The sequence below is a fragment of the Scyliorhinus canicula genome, chromosome 1 (genome assembly GCF_902713615.1).
Source record: "Scyliorhinus canicula chromosome 1, sScyCan1.1, whole genome shotgun sequence".
Lineage (NCBI taxonomy): Eukaryota > Metazoa > Chordata > Chondrichthyes > Carcharhiniformes > Scyliorhinidae > Scyliorhinus > Scyliorhinus canicula.
Window position 1 is genome coordinate 3660469 of NC_052146.1, and position 24199 is coordinate 3684667.

Here is a 24199-nt window from a genome sequence, read left to right on the forward strand (position 1 = left end):
CCCTGTCCGTGAGGGGTGGACATCCCACCTCCGCTCTCTTATTGGCCAATTTGATTGTTCCTGTTGGCGTGTTCCCCTAGCGGACTATATAATTCAGCTCAATAGCTTCGATTCTCTCTCAGAGGTAACAGGCCTGGCCTGCTGTGTGTTTCCACCGTTTTATATCGGGGGAGACAAGATTGAAAGCTCTGTTTTTTGTGGAGTTCCCTCCATGCCTCATTTCAAAGTGATGATGTGGAGATGCCGGCGTTGGACTGGGGTGAGCACAGTAAGAAGTCTTACAACACCGGGTTAAAGTCCAACAGGTTTGTTTCAAACACGAGCTTTCGGAGCACAGCTCCGAAAGCTCGTGTTTGAAACAAACCTGTTGGACTTTAACCTGGTGTTGTAAGACTTCTTACTGTACTCATTTCAAAGTGACAGTACGTTAAATATTCCCGATGGTTCAAATTCAGACAGAAACACTGCTTCGCTGATTAATCTGTACGGCAATACCACCGCGTCCAAGTCATTTCCCACCTTGACTTGGGCACCTCGACAACAACTGCTGGCATTTATGTAGCGCCTATCGTGCAGTAAACATCCCGATATTGCTGGTCAGGAGAATAATCAATTTGAACATTCTAATGAGCCAATTACAGGTGGAGGCTTTGGAGTTGCAGCATCCTCAATGACTTGATTTTCAATGCAACTGGTGCCGAGGGCGAGAGGCCATCTTGGGAAGGTAAACATTTCGATTTGCACTGCTCCAGGGTGACGGCTGAACCCAGGGGCAGCATGGTAGCATGGTGGTTAGCATAAATGCTTCACAGCTCCAGGGTCCCAGGTTTGATTCCCCGCTGGGTCACTGTCTGTGTGGAGTCTGCACGTCCTCCCCCTGTGTGCGTGGGTTTCCTCCGGGTGCTCCGGTTTCCTCCCACAGTCCAAAGATGTGCGGGTTAGGTGGATTGGCCATGATAAATTGCCCGTAGTGTCCTAATAAAAGTAAGGTTAAGGGGGGGGGTTGTTGGGTTACGGGTATAGGGTGGATACGTGGGTTTGAGTAGGGTGATCATGGCTCGGCACAACATTGAGGGCCGAAGGGCCTGTTCTGTGCTGTACTGTTCTATGTTCTAAACGGCACCGGCAGTGACAGTGTAGGTGTGTTGCCTTTCAGATCGGAGACGAAGCCGACGCTCCAGCTTCGATCTCGGGTGAATGTGGGAGGTTACGCGGCTCCTCTTTCAAAGAGGAACAGGAGTTCTCTCCAGCGTCATGACCAATGTTTATTCCTCAACCAACCTCGAAGAAAACCTGGTCGGCACCATTATGGGATCTTCCTGTGCACAAATTGGCTGCTGCGATTCCTACATTATTGCTGTGGCTACACTTCCATTAAGCGCTTGGCTGAACCGCATTGGGATGTTGTGGGAAGGCACGATATCAATGCCATCCCATCAACTCCTGCCTGAATGAATATGATTTGCGTGTGTCTTTTTTTACATATAGAATTTACAGTGCAGAAGGGGGCCATTCAGCCCATCGAGTCTGCACCGGCTCTTGGAAAGAGCACCCTACCCAAGGTCAACACCTCCACCCTATCCCCATAACCCAGTAACCCCACCCAACACTAAGGGCAATTTTGGTCACTAAGGGCAATTTATCACGGCCAACCCACCTAACCTGCACATCTTTGGACTGTGGGAGGAAACCGGAGCACCCGGAGGAAACCCACGCAGACACGGGGAGGATGTGCAGACTCCACACAGACAGTGGCCCAAGCCGGGAATTGATCCAGGGACCCTGGGGCTGTGAAGCGATTGTGCTATCCACAATGCTACCGTGCTGCATAAAATCCTCGATGAACAGCAGCCACAATGCTCCCCAGTTGCTCACATTAGATATTGCTCTCCTGCCATTGGCCAACAGCAGGATTGTTCAGGGCAACAACAGTGTAAGGAACGGCAGACAGCACTTTGCACTGTGGAAGATGACCAAGTCAGACATACTCCCGGGACTGGATTCTCCGATCCGTGACTCCGAAATCGCGTTCGCCGACGCTTTCACGATACAGTCCCCGCTGAAAATCAGCGTACTCTAGGAGTGCACCGCACGCTGTAACCAGGGCTTCAGGCCAGCCTGAGGCCCGGCTCGCGATGCTCCATCCCCGACCAGCCGAGTTCCTGACGGAGTCACTACAGTCGGGGGGGGGGGGGGCTGATCCGCGGGCACGGGGGGGGGGGGCTTCATTCGGGGCTGGGGGCACTGTGCACGGGCGGTCTGGGCGGCTGAGTCCGCCATGTAGCACGGCGCGGCCGCTGCAGGACGCCAAGGTGCGCATGCACGGTCACGGACCCGGCAATGCTCCGGGCCGTATCGCCAGCTGGAGCTGGGAACTCGACGCTGCCATCCTGCTAGCCCCCCCCCCCCCCCCCCCACCCCGGAGCAGGGAGTCGGTGACCGTTTTGCCCCAGTTTGCCTAGCGTAAAACACCACCGTATTCCCGCCAGCGTGGGGGCACGGTCTCCCAAACGCAGAATCCGGCCCCTGGTGTTCAGATGTCGGCACAACAAACCTTCGTAAAAACCATCTTCATCCATGTCTCCGTAAACGTACAGGTATTTCCCAGCTTTGAGAGGAAGTTCTGCTTCTGGATTCTCATTGGGTCCCTCATAGGGGTTGTAACTAAGATTTGAAAAAGAGAGACAATGGGAGTTATTTTAGCACAAGTCCTGTCCTCTGCTGTAAAATTTGAAGCTTAATCCATTTCCATTGTAACACAGGAACCATTCGCTGAGAAATGACCGAGGTCCATCAAATTCAACTTCGCATATCCTGGTAGTCACATGATGGACGATAATGGAGTTATTGACTAATCACAGCGATTAATCTCAATCTATAACAAGAGATCTAGACATGAAAGGAGACTGGATTGGATTGAGGAGCTGACCCAGGCAAGGGAACTCATGTCCCACGACAGACTTAATCATAGAATCGTAGAATCCCTACAGTACAGAAGGAGGCCATTCAGCCCATCAAGTCTACACCGACCCATTGAAAGAGCACCCTGCCCTATCCCTGTAACCCCATAACCCCATCTAACCGTTGGACACTGAGGGGCAATTCGATGCGGCATGTAATTTCGTGGTGACCACCGGATCAAGAGCCAGTGAGAGCTTCTTTTCACCACAGCTTGTGCCACTCAGGAACTTGACAGGATTGTGGTGGGCATCCCTCTGCAATCAAGAGCTGCCAGCCAATCAGAAGCTGGCAACTCTATTGAACGGCAGTGCTACTGGGAGGGCGGTGGCTGCGGCCGGTACTACATCTATCCAAGGCCTTGGATTGTCGCTGGGTGCCAAGGCAGGCTGATGGCAGGAGGGGGTCCCGGAAGGGGGCTACGGGGGAGGAGGAGGGGGGGGGGGGGGCAACAGCAAGGTGCGTTGCCCTGTCCAATCAGTGTTCAGTTCTGGCTAATTTGGGGTGAGCTGCCAGATGCAGGTCCTCGGCACCCCATATTGCTCAGACAGGAAAGACTGCAAGAGCAATAGTGAGGGGGGATTCTATAGTTAGGGAAGTAGACCCAGGTGATTTTCCAGCCACAGACGTGAACCTAAGATGGAATGTTGTCTCCCTGGTGACAGGATGTCAATGACAGGCTGCAGAACATTCTGGAAAGGTAGGGTAAACAGGGAGAGGTTGTTGTCTGTATCAGTATCAATGACATTAACATTATATTCTACAGTCTCTCCTTCCTTCCCTATGTACGGTATGTATTGTTTGTGCAGCATGCAAGAAACTTTTCACTATATGGTAAGAAGTCTCACAACACCAGGTTAAAGACCAACATGTTTGTTTCAAACACTAGCTTTCGGAGCACTGCTCCTTCCTCAGGTGAATCACCTGATTCTAAGGGGAATAAGGGGAAGTGGATTTAGGACTGAGTTTAGGAGGAACTTCTTCACCCAAAGGGTTGTGAATCTATGGAATTCCTTGCCCAGTGAAGCAGTTGAGGCTCCTTCATTAAATGTTTTTAAGGTAAAGATAGATAGTTTTTTGAAGAATAAAGGGATTAATGGTTATGGTGTTCGGGCCGGAAAGTGGAGCTGAGTCCACAAAAGATCAGCCATGATCTAATTGAATGGCGGAGCAGGCTCGAGGGGCCAGATGGCCGACTCCTGCTCCTAGTTCTTATGTTCTTATGAGGAGCCATATTCATGAATCATGTAGATGTGCCCAAGGGACCAGCTTACCTGTAACGGGCAACACACAGGTGTACCCTCCCGGTGTACTTCATTCTGGGAATGGCATCATCTGCTTCAATGTCCATCTGTTACCACAAAGACAAGCAAATAATAAAATCAACCCCTCAGAGGCAATTTGAATAAATATAAACGTACATTTCTATATCGCCCTACACATCCCAAGCCAAACTCACAGCCAGGAAGGCACTTGTGAAGTTCAGCCCCTGCTGAAATGTAGGAAACTGACCCAATGTGTTGCACAGGGGGATCCCACAAATCGAAACGAGAGAGTGACCAGAAAATCAGTTTATTAATGCTGGCTGAGAGTTAAATATTGCCCAGGGTACGAGGGAGGAAATACCCCAGACCTTGTGCAGGGAAGGAAATATATCTCTTCACCTTCCTCATTCCAACATTAATCTTTGTGAAAAATCCTCCTCATCGCCTACTCGGGATTCATTTGAAAGCTGTGCCCTCTGCTTACTGACTCTCCTGAAACCGTTTCTCTTTTCCCTCCATTATGAAGAAAGAGCCTGCCAGTTTTCCATTGGGAGGGTAAGTCAGTGTCAGTATCAAGGGTGAGGCCTACAAGAGGCTGCTGGTAACCCTGCTTCAACCAGGAGACTGAGCCCTGCCCTTGGAACAATCCCCTCCCGAGGTGGACTGAATCTGTCACGTAAACAATCCTCAGGGTCCCAGAGTGAGAGTCGCTTCACCTTGAATTGTGACATGAAATAATGTCGGTTGTGTGTTGTTCTGGTTGTTTGAGGAAGAGGTTTTCAGAAGCAGGTGGCTGGAATTCTCCAAGCTGTTCCAGCTGGGGTGGGGGGAAATCCCATTGACAGCGATGGGACCAGAAGATTCTGGTCAACCAATGGTGAGTTGCCATTGCTGCTGTGAAACACTCCATGGGGGCGAATGGAATCTCCAGCCCATTGAATCTGAACAGTAACAGTTTATTATAGAACAATATGACGTACAAGTTTACGAGACAGGTGTACGAGACATGTGTACGAGACATGTGTACGAGACAGGTGTACGAGACAGGTGTACGAGACAGGTGTATGAGACATATGTACAAGACAGGTGTACGAGACAAGTTTACGAGACAGGTGTACAAGACAGGTGTACGAGACAAGTTTACGAGACAGGTGTACGAGACAGGTGTACGAGACAGGTGTACGAGACAGGTGTACGAGACAGGTGTATGAGACATATGTACAAGACAGGTGTACGAGACAAGTTTACGAGACAGGTGTACAAGAACAATATGACGTACAAGTTTACGAGACAGGTGTACGAGACATGTGTACGAGACATGTGTACGAGACAGGTGTACGAGACAGGTGTACGAGACAGGTGTATGAGACATATGTACAAGACAGGTGTACGAGACAAGTTTACGAGACAGGTGTACAAGACAGGTGTACGAGACAAGTTTACGAGACAGGTGTACGAGACAGGTGTACGAGACAGGTGTACGAGACAGGTGTACGAGACAGGTGTATGAGACATATGTACAAGACAGGTGTACGAGACAAGTTTACGAGACAGGTGTACAAGACAGGTGTACGAGACAAGTTTACGAGACAGGTATAAGAGACAAGTTTACGAGACAGGTGTACGAGACAGGTGTACGAGACAGGTGTACGAAACAGGTTTATGAGACAGGTATACGAGACAGGTGTACGCGACAAGTGTACAAGACAGGTATACGGGACAAGTATACAAGACAGGTATACGAGACAGGTGTACAAGACAGGTATACGGGACAGGTATACAAGACAGGTATACGAGACAGGTGTACGAGACAGGTGTACAAGACAGGTATACAAGGCAGGTATACGAGAGAGGTATACAAGACAGGTGTACGAGATAGGTGTACGAGATAGGTGTACGAGACAGGTATACAAGACAGGTATACGAGACAGGTGTACGAGACAGGTATACAAGGCAGGTATACGAGAGAGGTATACGAGACAGGTGTACGAGATAGGTGTACGAGACAGTTATGCAAGACAGGTGTATGAGACAGGTATATGAAACAGGTGTAAGAGACAGGTGTACGAGACAATTATACAAGACAGGTATATGAGACAGGTATACGAGACAGGTGTACGAAATAGGTGTACGAGACAGGTGTACGAGACAGGTGTACGAGATAGGTGTACGAGACAGGTGTACGAGACAGGTGTACGAGATAGGTGTACGAGATAGGTGTACGAGACAGGTGTACGAGATAGGTGTACGAGACAAGTGTACGAGACAGGTGTACGAGACAGGTGTACGAGACAGGTATACAAGGCAGGTATACGAGAGAGGTATACGAGATAGGTGTACGAGACAGGTGTACGAGACAGGTGTACGAGACAGGTGTACAAGGCAGGTATACGAGAGAGGTATACGAGACAGGTGTACGAGATAGGTGTACGAGACAGGTATGCAAGACAGGTGCATGAGACAGGTATATGAAACAGGTGTAAGAGACAGGTGTAAGAGACAGGTATACGAGACAATTATACAAGACAGGTATATGAGACAGGTATACGAGACAGGTGTACGAGACAGGTGTACGAGACAGGTGTACGAGACAGGTGTACGATACAGGTATACGAGACAGGTGTACGAGACAGGTGTACGAGACAGGTGTACGAGACAGGTGTACGAGATAGGTGTACAAGACAGGTATACAAGGCAGATGTATGAGACAGGTATACGAGACAGGTGTATGATACAGGTATACGAGACAGGTATACGAGATAGGTATACGAGACAGGTGTACGAGATAGGTGTATGAGACAGGTGTACGAGACAGGTGTACGAGACAGGTGTACGAGACAGGTGTACGAGACAGGTGTACGAGACAGTGGGCTGCTTCAGTACGAGCCAGGAGCTTTCTCCATTCATATTTCCAACAAATTACACTAGGCATCTGATTGCTCTGACATCTTCATGTGAATGCTTCCGTTTCCCAGACCCACATTAACCTTCTCAGACCTGAACTCTGAGATTACAATTTCTGTTGAGCCTTTCACAACTCTAGCATGTTGCAAAGTGCTTTAAGGAAAATGAAGCACTTTCTCAAGTGTCATCGCCGTTTAATCTATGAAACATGGTAGTCAATTTGTACACAGCAAACTCCCACAAACAATGTTGGTAAATGATCTGATAATCAGTACCAGTCATATAAATGCTGTGGGTCAGAGGCTGGGAATCTTGCACCTCCTGACCCCCCCAAAGCCTGTCCACCATCTACAAGGCACAAGTCAGGAGTGTGAGGGAATATTCTCCACTTGCCTGGATGAGTGCAGCTCCAACAACACTTTGACACCATCCAGGGCAAAGCAGCCCCGCTTGATAAGCACCCTGTCCAACACCTTAAACATTCACTCCCTCCACCACCGACGCACAGTGTGTACCATCTACAAGATACACTGCAACAATTTGCCAAGGCTCTTTTGCTAGCACAAACCTGTAATTTCTATCATCTAGAAGGACAAATGCAGTAGATACATGGAAACACCAGCATCTGCAAGTTCCTCTCCAAGTCACCCATCATCCTGACTTGGGACATACTCACCATTCTATGCACTTTTGCTGGACAGAATAGAGAGTGTGGCACATCTAAAGCCAAGTATCAACTGAAAGTAGTTTATTCTGGATTGACTATGTATAGACATGCATACACAAATGGCCACAAGTGGATGTTATTGCACTCTCCCTCCTTAATGAAAAAGTTACACAAAGTTCAAATCCCATCCAATTTACATACATTCCCTGTGTTTCATTCAGTTACAAATACCACTTAACAACTACCGATCTCCTATTGCGAAGAGGATTGCTCCTTTCTCAACCCAAACTTCCAGAACTTGGGGAAATACCGTGACCAATCTGGACCCAAGTTTTGTGGAGATGTTCTCTCCAATGACGTCTGACGTTTCCTGTTTTTTCAATTGAATTTTCTACTTCATCAAACATGTCTGCCTGACTCTGACTTGGATCTGAACTGGGTTCAGGCACAACTAGGGGCTGGTTTAGCTCACTGAGCTCAATCGCTGGCTTTTACAGCAGACCAAGCAGGCCAGCAGCACGGTTCGATTCCCGTACCAGCCTCCCCGGACAGGCGCCGGAATGTGGCGACTAGGGGCTTTTCACAGTAACTTCATTTGAAGCCTACTCGTGACAATAAGCGATTTTCATTCATTCATTTCAACTTGTGCGGCAGTAACTATTGGAGTAATTATAGTTCATATCACAACTGTCTAAGTCATCACACTCATTTCATTCTTCCCAACATCTTTCTTCTTTGTGAACCTCTGAATATACAACATGATCTGGTCTGTGCAAACCTAACCTTTCCATTACCAAACAACTTGACCAAGTATGTGTGAAGACCATATCGACTCGTTGTGGTAATCAGTTCAACTTCTTATGATAATGATTCTTCACCTTAACCTTCTGCTGCAACTTTAGACTTCCTTCTCTCACTCTACCCCTATCAGGATCCTCTGCCTGGATTGTTTCTCTTCTACTGACTGTGTTAAATATGGCTTCAGCAATGAAAATCTCGCTATTGGCTGTCATCTACGGGACAATTCAGCTGCCGTTCTGCCAGTATTAGTGTGAGGTGTGCTGCGGTAAATGAACAAGAAATAGGAACCGTTTTTGATTCAATGACATCTGACATTTCTTCCAATTTGTGTCTAGTATTGTTTAATGAGAGCTTGCAGAACAATTTGTTCTGTGTGTTCTGCTGCTCCATTCGAAGCAGGATGGTCCAATGGAATTCCAGTCCCTTTTATCCCATTCATTCTCATAAATTTGAAAATCCATCACAATAAGACTGAGGAAGCCGGTGCCCAGACACAATCTCCTCTGGGAACTCCGAAGCATCAGACAAACAACACAGAATATCTTGAGTTTTGCGAGTTGTTGTTTGATTCATTGGAAACACATTGACCCACTTTGAAGGGTAATCTACCGCAACCAATAGCTGTCGCCCTTCAAATTCTGCACAATCTGCGTGCAGCCTCTGCCACACTCCAGCGAGTCATTTCCATGGTTACAAAGGTACCAATCGCGACTTCTTTTCTACAGCTTGAGAAACTCTACATTGTTTTTCACTGTCTTCTGTGTCCTTATCTAACCCAGGTCACCAAAAATAGAAAGCTAGAAAGTGTCTCGCTCAAGCCTTCTCAGGCTCATCCTCAAGTGTTGACCATGAAGGTCACATGGCAACTCTGATCTTGACCTTTCAGAAGTTACAGGCCCGATGTAACCAAATGGGAACAGAGTCCCGTGGCGAGTGCAGTTAGCCACGTGTTTACCGCCGCTCGCAGCGGGTACAAGCACCCCGTTATCTAATGCCCACCCGGTTAGATACAGAGCCCTGGCGGGGAGCACACCCGAGTACGCACTCGGCCCCGTTATCTGCGTTGAGAATCTCTGCTCGCCCCGATCTGAGCTTCCGATGTATCCCCCGAACCCCCTCCAAGCCCCAACTCACTAATAGCCCCCCCCCTCCCCCCGCTGTACACCCGTGCACCCCACCACACCCATATACCTGAAACGTGGCCTGATTTCTCAGCCCAGTTAGCCACCTATTTGCCCTTTGCCAATACAGGATCCCGATGAATCATTCTCCCAATGTCGTCAGCTGTGACTGGCAACTCATCTACATCGGGAAAGAGAAATCCATTCTCCCTGTTGGGCTCTGTCTCTGATGGGGTCGGTAACCCAGGTATCACATCGGCATTAGAACATAGAACATAGAACATAGAACGATACAGCGCAGTACAGGCCCTTCGGCCCTCAATGTTGCACCGACATGGAAAAAAAAACTAAAGGCCATCTAACCTACACTATGCCCTTATCATCCATATGCTTATCCAATAAACTTTTAAATGCCCTCAATGTTGGCGAGTTCACTACTGTTGCAGGTAGGGCATTCCACGGCCTCACCACTCTTTGCGTAAAAAACCCACCTCTGACCTCTGTCCTATATCTATTACCCTTCAATTTAAGGCTATGTCCCCTCGTGATAGCCACCTCCATCCGCGGGAGAAGGCTCTCGCTGTCCACCCTATCTAACCCTCTGATCATTTTGTATGCCTCTATTAGGTCACCTCTTAACCTTCTTCTCTCTAACGAAAACAACCTCAAGTCCATCAGCCTTTCCTCATAACATTTTCCCTCCATACCAGGCAACATCCTGGTAAATCTCCTCTGCACCCGTTCCAAAGCTTCTACGTCCTTCCTATAATGGGGCGACCAGAACTGTACGCAATACTCCAAATGCGGCCGTACTAGAGTTTTGTACAACTGCAACATGACCTCATGGCTCCGGAACTCAATCCCTCTACCAATAAAGGCCATCACACCATAGGCCTTCTTCACAACCCTATCAACCTGGGTGGCAACTTTCAGGGATCTATGTACATGGACACCGAGATCCCTCTGCTCATCCACACTACCAAGAATTTTACCATTAGCCAAATATTCCGCATTCCTGTTATTCTTTCCAAAGTGAATCACCTCACACTTCTCCACATTAAACTCCATTTGCCACCTCTCAGCCCAGCTCTGCAGCTTATCTATGTCCCTCTGTAACCTGCAACATCCTTCCGCACTGTCTACAACTCCACCGACTTTAGTGTCGTCTGCAAATTTACTTACCCATCCTTCTGCTCCCTCCTCTAGGTCATTTATAAAAATGACAAACAGCAACGGCCCCAGAACAGATCCTTGTGGTACGCCACTCGTAACTGAACTCCATTCTGAACATTTCCCATCAACCACCACTCTCTGTCTTCTTTCAACTAGCCAATTTCTGATCCACATCTCTAAATCACCCTCAATCCCCAGCCTCCGTATTTTCTGCAATAGCCGACCGTGGGGAACCTTATCAAACGCTTTACTGAAATCCATATACACCACATCAACTGCTTTACCCTCGTCCACCTGTTCAGTCACCTTCTCAAAGAACTCGATAAGATTTGTGAGGCATGACCTACCCTTCACAAAACCATGCTGACTATCCCTAATCATATTATTCCTATCTAGATGATTATAAATCGTATCTTTTATAATCCTCTCCAAGACTTTACCCACCACAGATGTTAGGCTCACCGGCCTATAGTTACCGGGGTTATCTCTACTCCCCTTCTTGAACAAAGGGACCACATTTGCTATCCTCCAGTCCTCTGGCACTATTCCTGTAGCCAATGATGACCTAAAAATCAAAGCCAAAGGCTCAGCAATCTCTTCCCTGGCTTCCCAGAGAATCCTAGGATAAATCCCATCAGGCCCCGGGGACTTATCTATTTTCACCTTGTCCAGAATTGCCAACACTTCTTCCCTACTCACCTCAATGCCATCTATTCTAATAGCCTGGGTCTCAGCATTCTCCTCCACAATATTATCTTTTTCCTGAGTGAATACTGACAAAAAGTATTCATTTAGTATCTCGCTTATCTCCTCAGCCTCCACACACAACTTCCCACCACTGTCCTTGACTGGCCCTACTCTTACCCTAGTCATTCTTTTATTCCTGACATACCTATAGAAAGCTTTTGGGTTTTCCTTGATCCTACCTGCCAAAGACTTCTCATGTCCCCTCCTTGCTCGTCTTAGCTCTCTCTTTAGATCCTTCCTCGCTTCCCTGTAACTATCAAGCGCCCCAACTGAAACTTCACGCCTCATATTCACATAGGCCTCCTTTTTCCTCTTAACAAGAGATTCCACTTCTTTGGTAAACCACGGTTCCCTCGCTCTACCCTTTCCTCCCTGTCTGACTGGTACGTACTGATCAAGAACACGCAATAGCTGTCCCTTGAACAAGCTCCACATATCCAGTGTGCCCAACCCTTGCAGCCTACTTCTCCAACCTACACATCCTAAGTCATGTCTAATGGCATCATAATTGCCCTTCCCCCAGCTATAACTCTTGCCCTGCGGGGTATACTTATCCCTTTCCATCACTAATGTAAAGGTCACCGAATTGTGGTCACTGTCTCCAAAGTGTTCACTTACCTCCAGATCTAACACCTGGCCTGGTTCATTACCCAAAACCAAATCCAAAGTGGCCTCACCTCTTGTTGGCCTGTCAACATATTGTGTCAGAAAACCCTCCTGCACACATTGTACAAAGAACGACCCATCCAATGTACTCGAACTATATCTTTTCCAGTCAATATTAGGAAAGTTAAAGTCTCCCATAACAACTACCCTGTTACTTTCGCTCTTTTCCAGAATCATCTTCGCCATCCTTTCCTCTACATCTCTAGAACTATTAGGTGGCCTATAGAAAACTCCCAGCAGGGTGACCTCTCCTTTCCTGTTTCTAACCTCAGCCCATACTACCTCGGAAGAAGAGTCCCCATCTTGCACCCTTTCTGCCACCGTAATACTGTCCTTGACTAGCAGCGCCACACCTCCCCCTCTTTTGCCCCCTTCTCTGACTTTACTAAAGCACCTAAACCCCGGAACCTGCAACAACCATTCCTGTCCCTGCTCTATCCATGTCTCTGAAATGGCCACAACATCGAAGTCCCAGGTACCAACCCATGCTGCCAGTTCCCCTACCTTATTACAATGTTCTGTATTTAACGTGGTAAATATAAACAGACAAAATCAAAGCCCATATCTGTATTCAGCTGCTGCTAATGTGGGGATTGGGGACTTTGGATTCAAAACGGCCATCGCTGATTAATGGCCGGTTCTGATTGGGAGGGGCAGCACGGTGGCGCAGTGGGTTAGCCCTGCTGCCTCACGGCGCCAAGGTCCCAGGTTCGATCCCGGCTCTGGGTCACTGTCTGTGTGGAGTTTACACATTCTCCCCGTGTCTGCCTGGGTTTCGCCCCCACAGCCCAAAGATGTGCAGTCTAGGTGGACTGGCCATGCTAAATTGCCCCTTAATTGGAAAAAATAAATTGGGTACACTAAATTTATTTTTAAAAAAGTTTTGATTGTGAAATTTTGACCGTACAATTATTTATGAAACCTTATTACTTCAGAAATTAAAGAGAATGTGTGATTTAACCGGAACCGGGCTTGGGTCACTGTCTGTGCGGAGTCTGCACGTTCTCCCCGTGTCTGCGTGGGTTTCCTCCGGGTGCTCCGGTTTCCTCCCACAAATCCCGAAAGACGTGCTGTTAGGTGAATTGGACATTCTGAATTCTCCCTCTGTGTACCCGAACAGGCACCGGAGTGTGGTGACTGGGGGTTTTCCACAGTAACTTCGTTGCAGTGTTAATGTAAGCCTACTTGTAACACTAATAAGGATTATTATTATTATTAAAAATCTGTGTCCGGTTTTGGGTGTGTTTAGCGAGGTGTTTCCTGGTAGGTGCAGTGCTGAGGAACACCCCGCTATTCAACAGCGCATTGCCGTTTCCTTTGGGTCCCGGGCAGTTCCTCTCTGCCGAGGCCACACTCGAGTCAGTCTGTTTCTCAGACACTGGAATTTTCCAAGGGGTAAGAACAAAATGGCCCCAGAGAACCCCCAGGTGCCAGTACGACTGGTGCACGTTGTGGAGACCAGTACCAAACGGTGCCCTGGGACGGTCTCGCAGGGACGCCCGTTAGGTCCCGGGGGGGGGGCTGGGGGAATCCCGCTAACACATATTTAAAATGAGCCTCATGTTAAATGCAATCGGTTTCTCCCCACCTCTATCCAACATGTGAGAGTACACAGCAACTACTCCACATGGACAACACGTGAGAGTACACAGTAACTACTCCACATGGACAACACGTGAGAGTACACAGTAACTACTCCACATGGACAACACGTGAGAGTACACAGTAACTACTCCACATGGACAACACGTGAGAGTACACAGTAACTACTCCACATGGACAACACGTGAGAGTACACAGTAACTACTCCACATGGACAACACGTGAGAGTACACAGTAACTACTCCACATGGACAACACGTGAGAGTACACAGTAACTACTCCATATGGACAACACGTGAGAGTACACAGTAACTACTCCATATGGACAACACGTGAGAGTACACAGTAACTACTCCACATGGACAACACGTGAGAGTACACAGCAACTACTCCACATGGACAGGCTTCACACGCCTACTTCATCTTTTCAACCACATTGCACCATCTCCCAATTTACCTTTACACAACTGGAATGCTTTGTTACGTTCCCCGTAACAAATCCTTCCTCAGGAATTCAATGGGTACGGTAAGGTTGCCCTATTTGATCTGGATTTGCCACAGTAATTCAGCAAGTTCAGAATGATCCGAGCTCAGAGATTCAGAGCGTGTGGCACGTTTCCTTTGCTTCAACCTTACTTTTGGCAGTAAGTAACCCATCTTTTAGACCGCCTGTGGCCCAAATACTGGACAGAGTTTGGAAACATTTCACATTTTTGGTGCTTTGCCTGAACTCCCGAGATTTTCCAAACATTGGAGCCCCTTATTCATCCTGTCATCGTGGGTCTGCCTGTTTGAAGCGGAAATAACTCCACCATCCAAACAGCCCACTGCCCCCTGAATTCCTGACAACATTCTCTCCTTACCCCTTGGAAAGGTCGGAGAAACACCAAATGACAGTTGATGGAGCTGAAATCGACCCAATCGTGCTGGGCTGTACCTCCCTGAGGCCCACGTGTGCTACCCTCCCTAGTGACCACGCCCAGGATGGTGTGGCCAGTTGAGTGGCTCTCGTACCCCATTCCAAGGAAAGAGGAGCTCCTCCCTTTCCTAGACGGCCTGGAGGAGAATCTCCAGGGAGACTTGGCTGGGTTTTGAGGAGAGCGTTTGCTTCTCTTCGAGGTCATTGCTTTCCCATCCATTGTAACTCCTGGTCTGCAGTCAGTGAACGTCTGTCCAGGTAGGGCCGGGATTCTCCCCCAATCGGCGGGACGGCCCAACGCCGGCTCCAAGAAAAATGAAAATTAAACGAAAAATGGCTTATTGTCACGAGTAGGCTTCAATGAAGTTACTGTGAAAAGCCCCTAGTCGCCACATTCCAGCGCCTGTCCGGGGAGGCTGGTACAGGAATCGAACCGTTCTGCTGGCCTGCCTTGGTCTGCTTTAAAAGCCAGCGATTTAGCTCAGTGAGCTAAACCAGCCCCTGTAGAGCGGCGCAAACCACTCCTGCGTCGGGCCACCCGGAAGTTGTGGAATCCACCGCACTTCCGGGGGCTAGGCCGGCGGCGGAGGGGGTGGCACTGTGCCAACTGGGCCGAAGGGCCGCCTTGGGCCAGCGCGAGTTGGCACAGGCACAGAACCGCCGGCGGATTTCCGGCGCAGGGGGTTTCTTCTCCGCGTCAGCCATGGCGGTGTCTTACAGAGGCCGGCGCGGAGGGAAAGAGTGCCCCCACGGCACAGACCTGTCCACAGATCGGTGGGCCCCGATCGCGGGCCAGGCCATCATGGGGACCCTCCCCGGGGCCGGATTCCCCCCCCCCCCCCCCCGGGGCCGGATCCCAACCCCCCCCCCCACTCCGAGGACTCCGCTAGCCGCCCTCCAAGCCTGGGATGGACCATGTCCATTTCACGCCAGCGGGACTGTCCAGGAACGCGTGGCAGCTCAGCCCACCAGGGCCCGGAGAATTGCCGGGGGGGTGGGGGGGGGGGGGGGGGGGTGGGGGTGGCTGCCAGCGGCCTCCAACCGGCACGGTGTGATCCCCAAAAACCGGCGCCGGAGAATGTGGCAGCCTGCGTCGGAGCGTCGGGTACGGGATTCACGCCCCCCCCCCCCCCCCCGGCGATTCTTCGACCCGGCGGGGAGGTCGGAGAATCCCACCACAGGGCCTTCAACCCCATGAGGTGACAGAGGGGCGGGCCAACACCATTCACCGGCCCCCTCGCTGATTCATAATTAATCAGCTAAAAGCAGAAGATGGTGATTGTTCCGCTGCCCAGAGGCAGTCACGCTGGGGAGAATGGGGATGGGAAACATATCAGCCATGATTGGATGGCGGAGCAGACCCGATGGGCCGAGTGGCCTAATTCTGCTCCTATGTCTTATAGTCTTATGGCATTCCTGCCAGATCAGTCTCCAGATAGAAAATTCCAATGACTGTCTGGCTGGGGCATGAATCCTAGTTCAGCAGGGCCGAGCTCATTCTTGAACACATCAAAAAATCCTATCCTTAGTCCCAACTGAAACTAGTTTAATCTGGTTTGATGGTGTATATACACTTCCACAAATGATCACAAGAGGATGGTATTACACACTCCTCCACTTTCACTGGATCAAAATCCTGGAACTAGCTTCCTAACAGAACTGGATGAACCCACACCACGTGGATTGTAGCTGTAATGACCTCCAGTTGGTTGGCCAATTGGAGTATGAGCTCCCTCAATGATAGCTCATTGAGGGGCCCATATAATCACCTGTGTAGGCTTTGAGAGCCAGTCTTAAGTTGACTGGACTGCTAGCAGCCCTGTTTGTAGCTGCTCCTGTAATATTGTTATTGTAAATAAATATTGGTGTGGTGACGGAACTCCTGCCTCCCGTGGATTACTACAGTGGCGATGAGGTAAACTACGAATTTTGTGGAGACCAGCTGCCGCACTCGGAGGGTAAGCCTTGCTATTTTAAAAATGCTGTTTTTTGGGAGGTTAGAGGCATTCGACCCGGCTATTGAGGACTGGTCCCAGTATGTGGAGAGAATGTGTTACTTCTTCTGGGCAAATTATATACTGACGGACGAAAGGAGACGGCTTGTCCTGCTGTCGACGTGCGGACCCTCCGCTTTCGCCATTATACGTAGTCTGACTTATCCCGATGCGCCGGACACGAAAACATTCCAAGAAGTAACGGAATTGGTGAAAGAGCACTACGACCCAAAACCACCCCTCATTTTGCGTAGGTACAGGTTCTACACAGCGAAGCGGGAAGACAGGGTGTCAGTCACAAATTTCTTGACCCGCCTGAGAAGGCTGGCGGAAGTGCTCAGGCGTTTCGCAAAGGCAGGTGTACGGCTAAAAAGGGGAAAATGTGTTTTTCTGGCCCCACAAGTGACGTACCTGGGATATAAAGTAGACGAGTCAGGCTTACACCCATTAGAAGACAGAGTAAGGGCAATAAAAGAATCCCCAGCTCCCACCACGGTCCAGGAGTTACGATCATTTCTAGGGTTGGTAACCTATTATGGAAAATTTATTGAGAATAGGGCGTCCACCCTAGAACCCCTCCACCAGCTACTAAAAATGGGGCAAGAATGGAAATGGTCCGCCCGCCAAAACCGAGCATTTAGGGACATTAAGGAACAGCTGTCATCTGAAAATGTCCTAGAGCATTATGACCCAAGGAAGGAGTTGGTGGTCACTTGTGATGCATCCCCCTACGGGGTAGGAGCCGTCTTAGCCCATAGAGGAAGGAATGGGGAAGAACGGCCAATAGCCTATGCTTCGAGGACCTTGGCGATGGCTGAGAGGAAGTACGCCCAAATCGAGAAGGAAGGACTGGCGGTGATATTCGCAGTAAAAAAATTTCACCAGTATCTGTACGGGCGGAAATTCACCCGTGACGGACCATAAGCCGTTATTAGGGTTATTAAAAGAAGGCAAGTCAATACCCCCGATCGCATCAGCTTTAATCCAACGCTGGCCGTTGCTACTGGCGGCATATAGATACGTTCTGGAGCACAGACCGGGAACGCGAGTAGCACATGCAGATGCTTTGAGCAGACTTCCCCTCCCGGACACTCCGCCGCTAATACCAAAAGTAGAGGAGACAGTAATGACTCTAATTTTTTTGGACAGCCTACCAGTGGACGCACAACATATTCGGTTGTGGACGCAAAAGGACCCAGTTTTAGTCAAGGTGAAGCATTTACTGCTAACAGGGGAACTGGAAAGACCAGTGGAGCCCCAGATGCACCCATACTGGAGCAGAAGGGACCAAATAACCGTAGAAGACGGAATCCTATTATGGGGAGCCCGGGTAATCGTCCCAGCTCAGGGCCGTCAGGCAATCTTAACTGAGTTACATCACGGACACCCAGGGGTGTCTAAAATGAAGATGCTAGCTCGAAGCTACGTTTGGTGGCCAGGTTTGGACACAGACATAGCAGCCTTAGTACGTCGGTGCCAGGAGTGCCAACAGGGGCAAAGAGTGCCACCAGCGGCGCCATTGCACCCGTGGGAATGGCCAGGCAGACCGTGGACCCGCCTGCATATTGACCACGCCGGCCCTTTCATGGGCTCAATGTTTTTGGTAATAGTGGACGCCCACTCCAAATGGTTGGACGTCCACCGGGTAAACATGGCAAGCACAGCATCGACAATCGAAAAGCTCAGGGCCTCGTTTGCAACACATGGACTTCCGGAGGTATTGGTGTCGGACAACGGAACGGCATTCACAAGTGGGGAATTTGGAAAATTCCTGACGGAAAACTGAGTCCGCCACATCAAAACGGCCCCTTACCATCCAGCGACCAACGGCCTGGCAGAGAGAGCGGTCCAGACACTAAAAGCGGGACTCAAGAAGCAGCCGGCAGCGTCAATGGGCACAAAGCTCTCCCGCTGGCTGTTTGATTACAGGACCACACCGCATTCCACAACGGCCATACCGCCAGCTGAACTCTTCATGGGAAGGCGGCTGTGAACGAGGCTGAGTCTCCTTTTCCCAAATTTAACAGGGAAAGTGGAGAAACAACAGGAGGCCCAACGCAGGGGGCATGATAATAGTCGGCAGCAGAGACATTTCCAGTTGGGGGCACCGGTTTGGGTCAAGAATTATGGGAATGGACCAACGTGGGACCAACTGAAGAAACACCTAGACCAAATAAGGGCAGCGGAACCACACCTGGATGCAGGCGAAGTAGGACCGCCTCAGGCTGGGATAGCCCAGATGGAAAGGATACCCACACCCCAGCCCCGAGCAATTTCTCCAGAACCCGTCATCCAGTCGTCAGAGTCGGAGATGGACACGGTCGACGAGGCCGCCGCGACACCTCTCCCCGAGGAGGAGGAAGAACAACTTCCAAGGAGGTCGTCAAGGAAAAGACGGGCACCTATAAGGTACACCCCCCCCACTTCGGAGAACGACCCGGCGGACGACACAGAGGTGACAGACCCAGACATGAGGAGCAGGAAGAAGCTCAGAGGAATGCCAGCTGGCAGGAATTCCTCGGACCTTGTGGGGGGAGGGGTGTAATGAACTCCAATTAGCTTTATTGGGTGGCCAATTGGAGTATGAGCTCCCTCAATGATAGCTCATTGAGGGGGCCCATATAAGCACCTGTGTAGGCTTTGTGAGCCAGTCTTAAGTTGACTGGACTGCTAGCATCACTGTTTGTAGCTGCTCCTGTAATATCGTTATTGTAAATACATATTGGTGTGGTGACGGAACTCCTGCCTCCTGTGGATTATTACAGTAGCGATTCAAGGCAACATCTCACTTTTCCAAGGGTGATTAGGGATGGACAATAAATTCAGACCGAGCCAGTGGCGCCCACATCTGGTGAAAGAATAGAAACAAAATCTGTTTCAATGATGTTGGTTTAGATGGAAATCCAGAAGCAGATGGTGATAGTGATGATTGAGTGATTAGAATGACCAGATAAATGAAGTCAGATGGGTTGAAGCGAAGCTTTGTACTTGGCAGTCAGAATAACGGAATTGTTATCCACCTGGTTTGGGCTATGACCAGTTCTAAATCAGTCACGTTCCTCAAACTATCAGCTTGTGGCACTTTTCTTTACCCATGCGATTTTGAGATTGTTCCTTCCGACGTCACTTTCATTTGTCTTTGTAGGTGAAGGGAAGTTAGCAAAATGGTTACTCTCGTTATACTGCCTGAGGATTCTAAACTCTCACATTTAAATTGGAGTGTCAAACAGCCAGCGTATTAAATTGCTAGCTGGCACAAGTGTTGCTTTGCCTTTGACTGCCACTTTCTGAAGATATAGGGCGTGATTCTCCGCCCCCCACGCCGGGTGGGAGAATCGGCCCCGGAAGTGGGCGTGAAGGCTGCCGTGGGTCATGGCCTGTCCCACGGCAGCCTTTACGATTCTCCGCATTTGCGGAGAATCTCGCCCATAATCCACCCAGAGTGAGTCATCAAAACCATATCACCCATAACCAACGCGGAGGGGCTAATCTGAAGGTTACTAGGTTGACTTGTGTATTGTAGAGGCTGCAATCTCAATCTCGTTTGCAATGCTTAGGGCAATACATAGAATCATAGAACATAGAACATTACAGCGCAGTACAGGCCCTTCGGCCCTCCATGTTGCACTGACCTGTGAAACCACTCTAAAGCCCATCTACACTATTCCCTTATCATCCATCTAATCCTCTGATCATCTTGTATGCCTCAATTAAGTCACCTCTTAACCTTCTTGTCTCTAACGAAAACAGCCTCAAGTCCTTCAGCCTTTCCTCGTAAGATCTTCCCTCCATACCAGGCAACATCCTGGTAAATCTCCTCTGCACCCTTTCCAATGCTTCCACATCCTTCCTATAATGCGGCGACCAGAACTGCACACAATACTCCAAATGCGGCCGCACCAGAGTTTTGTACAAGTGCAACATGACCTCATGGCTCCGGAACTCAATCCCTCTACCAATAAAGGCCAACACACCATAGGCCTTCTTCACAACCCTATCAACCTGGGTGGCAACTTTCAGGGATCTATGTACCCCCCCCTGCTACCCATCCCCCCACCCACACCCCCAACCCCACACCCTGCCCCCCCACCACTACCCATCCCCCCACCCACACCCCCAACCCCACACCCTGCCCCCCCCCCCCCCCCCCCCCCCACACCCCTGACAGAACTACTATTGCCCCAGTTTTGGGGGGGAAAGAGATTAGAATGATCATTCTCTGCGTTTGACCCACACACTGGGGGGGTATGGCAGACGGTTCTGGGAGTCCAGCTCTGTGACATGGGTGTCGCCGGCTGGTCCAGCATTTATTGCCATTCCTGACTGGAACCGCTGCAATCCATGTGGTCCATCCACAGTGCTGATCCGGAGGGAATCCCAGAGCTTTGATCAGGAACAGTGAGGAACGGCAATATATTTCCTGGTTAGAGAGGTGGTGACCTCCAGGTTGTGGTGTTCCCCGATATCTGCTGCCCCTTTCCTTCCGGCTCGTTCACAATTTTCCCCTTTCTTTATTTTTGCTGTTATCATTTTGATCCACGGACGCTGAATATACTTGAATGAAATGAAAATGAAAATCGCTTATTGTCACGAGTAGGCTTCAATGAAGTTACTGTGAAAAGCCCCTAGTCGCCACATTCCGGCGCCTGTTCGGGGAGGCTGGTACAGGAATCGAACCGTGCTGCTGGCCTGCCTTGCTCTGCTTTAAAAGCCAGAGATTTCGGCACCAGGGAGATCGGTGGGACTCGGTTCGATTGGTTGACTGGTGACCAATGAATTGTTCAAAAGAGGTTATTCTGCCCGGTGACAGGCGGGGATTGGGCCTGGCCTGAGTGGGCTGATTTTCAGAGAGTCAGGGGAAAAGGCAATTGGGGAAGTGGACACTCGAGGGAAAGTATCTGCTATCTCTCTCGCCTTCATGTTGTCCCCAGGAAAGCTGCTTTTCAGAAACTGCAGAGACCTGAATGAATCTACAGTGAAAACCATTACAGACTGGAAACAGAAATCTCCAACTGAAAGTCTAAACTGAAGGACAGTGTGTTAGAAACAGCCACCTGAAACTGAGACTATCTTCTTACTTTACTTATTATTTTACACTCTCTTCTGCCCTCTGTGTTTGTCTAGTGTGTGTGTGGAGGGTGGGATGAGTATTAAGTGGGGGGGGGGTCTGTTAGAAATCTGTTGTATTGGTTGCATATTTAATTATAGTTACTGTCATTGATAAACTTAATTATGTTTAAATGTACAAACAGGGTGATTGTCGTTGTTCAAAGAATCATAGAATTTACAGTGCAGAAGGAGGCCATTCAGCCTATCGAGTCTGCACCGGCTCTTGGAAAGAGCACCCTACCCAAGGTCAACACCTCCACCCCATCCCCATAACCCAGTAACCCCACCCAACACTAAGGGCAATTTTGGACACTAAGGGCAATTTAACATGGCCAATCCACCCAACCTTCACATCTTTGTGACTGTGGGAGGAAACCGGAGCATCCGGAGGAAACTCACGCACACACGGGGAGGATGTGCAGTCTCCGCACAGACAGTGACCCAAGCCGGGAATCGAACCTGGGACCCTGGAGCTGTGAAGCAATTACGCTGACTACTATGCTACCGTGCTGCCCCCAAAGGGCAGCTAAAGGTCAAAGACTTGGGGTGTTGATTTCAATTGTGTTGGGATTCCGGGTCAAGTCGGGCTGGAATTGACCGCTCACCAGCCCAGGGGGCTGGAACAGCAGAGGTCACAGGTTTGTAAGGAAAATTAAATGCACGCTGTGGGAACATTTGTTGCAGATTTGTTGTTTAGGACGAAATAGTTTCTCTTCAAAACCTAATTTTGAAAATATTGGTAAAAGAATCAGTGACTATCACATAGCTTTGATGTCACTTGTACCGAACTACCCAAAACGTTCCCGGAATGTTCCTTGGACAATACTTTGAGCTATTGACAGACACAAACATTGCTGCAAACTGATTCAATGGCAGCAAGTGGACTGCTTCATGAATATTAGCGAAGGGTAGCAGAGTAATGTCGTCACTGGAGGCGTGGTGGCACGGTGTCACAGTGGTTAGCACTGCTGCCTCACGGCTCCAGGGACCCAGGTGGCACGGTGCACAGTGGTTAGCACTGCTGCCTCACGGCTCCAGGGACCCAGGTGGCACGGTGTCACAGTGGTTAGCACTGCTGCTTCACGGCTCCAGGGGCCCAGGTGGCACGGTGCACAGTGGTTAGCACTGCTGCCTCACGGCTTCAGGGACCCAGGTGGCACGGTGTCACAGTGGTTAGCACTGCTGCCTCACGGCTCCAGGGACCCAGGTGGCACGGTGTCACAGTGGTTAGCACTGCTGCCTCACAGCTCCAGGGACCCAGGTGGCACGGTGCACAGTGGTTAGCACTGCTGCCTCACAGCGGCAGTCACCTGGGTTCAATTCCCGTCTCGGGTCACAGTCGGTGTGGAGTCTGGGGCTATGAGGTTACAGGGATAGGGAGGGGGTCGTGGGCCTAGATAGGGGGCTGGATTCTCCGTTTCAGCGGCTGTGTGCCGGCTCAAACGGAGAATTCGTGGATATTTTACAGCGGCAAAATCGGTGCCAAACTCCCAGCTCCTGCACCGAAAATGGCCGGGTCCCTGGTCGTGATTCCGCACGGCGACGAGCTGCAGCGGTCGGGCTGCACAACATGGCGTCGTCCGTGCGCGGACCCGACCTGTCAAATACGGCCCCCCAGGCCACCCCCCACCCCCGACCCCAGGCCACCCCCCACCCCCGACCCCAGGCCACCCCCCACCCCCGACCCCAGGCCACCCCCCACCCCCGACCCCAGGCCACCCCCCACCCCCGACCCCAGGCCACCCTCCACCCCCGGCCACCCCCCACCAGTTCCCACATCTCTTGCGGAAGCCCCCCTGGCCAGTGGCACAGATCCCAGCCGAGTGTGGCGGCGTTGGACATAGTCCGAAGCCGCCACGCGCGTCCCCGGCAGATCAGACCACACGTCAACCACACGGGCCGAAACTCGGTCCATCAGGGGTGGAACATTGGGGCAGGGCCATCCGATGATGCGCCAACGGCGTGTGCCGTGCGACGCGATGATGCCATTTTGGAGGGGGCGGAGACTTGAGAACCGCCGCTGCCTCCAATTTGGGCATCGGAAGGAATTCCCCGCCCTGTCGGCAATTAAGATATTGGCGTCGGGCAACGGAGAATCCCTCCCAGTGTCTTTACATAGAATTTACAGTGCAGAAGGAGGCCATTCGGCCCATCGAGTCAGCACCGGCTCTTGGAAAGAGCACCCTACCCAAGGTCAACACCTCCACCCTATCCCCATAAACCCAGTAACCCCACCCAACACTAAGGGAAATTTTGGACACTAAGGGCAATTT

The 24199-nt window shown here is 50.2% G+C and overlaps 1 protein-coding gene across 1 annotated transcript in view; it reads right to left on the reverse strand.

Moving 5' to 3' along the window:
- Positions 1 to 24199, reverse strand: part of rimbp2 (RIMS binding protein 2) — a 458956-nt gene that overhangs the window by 96623 nt on the left and 338134 nt on the right. Inside the window, exons 9-10 of the mRNA XM_038817813.1 lie at positions 4233 to 4309; positions 2555 to 2664 (exon numbers count right to left, since the gene is read on the reverse strand). Of these exons, the coding sequence (XP_038673741.1) occupies positions 2555 to 2664; positions 4233 to 4309 (187 nt within the window). The remainder of the gene's footprint in view (positions 1 to 2554; positions 2665 to 4232; positions 4310 to 24199) is intronic.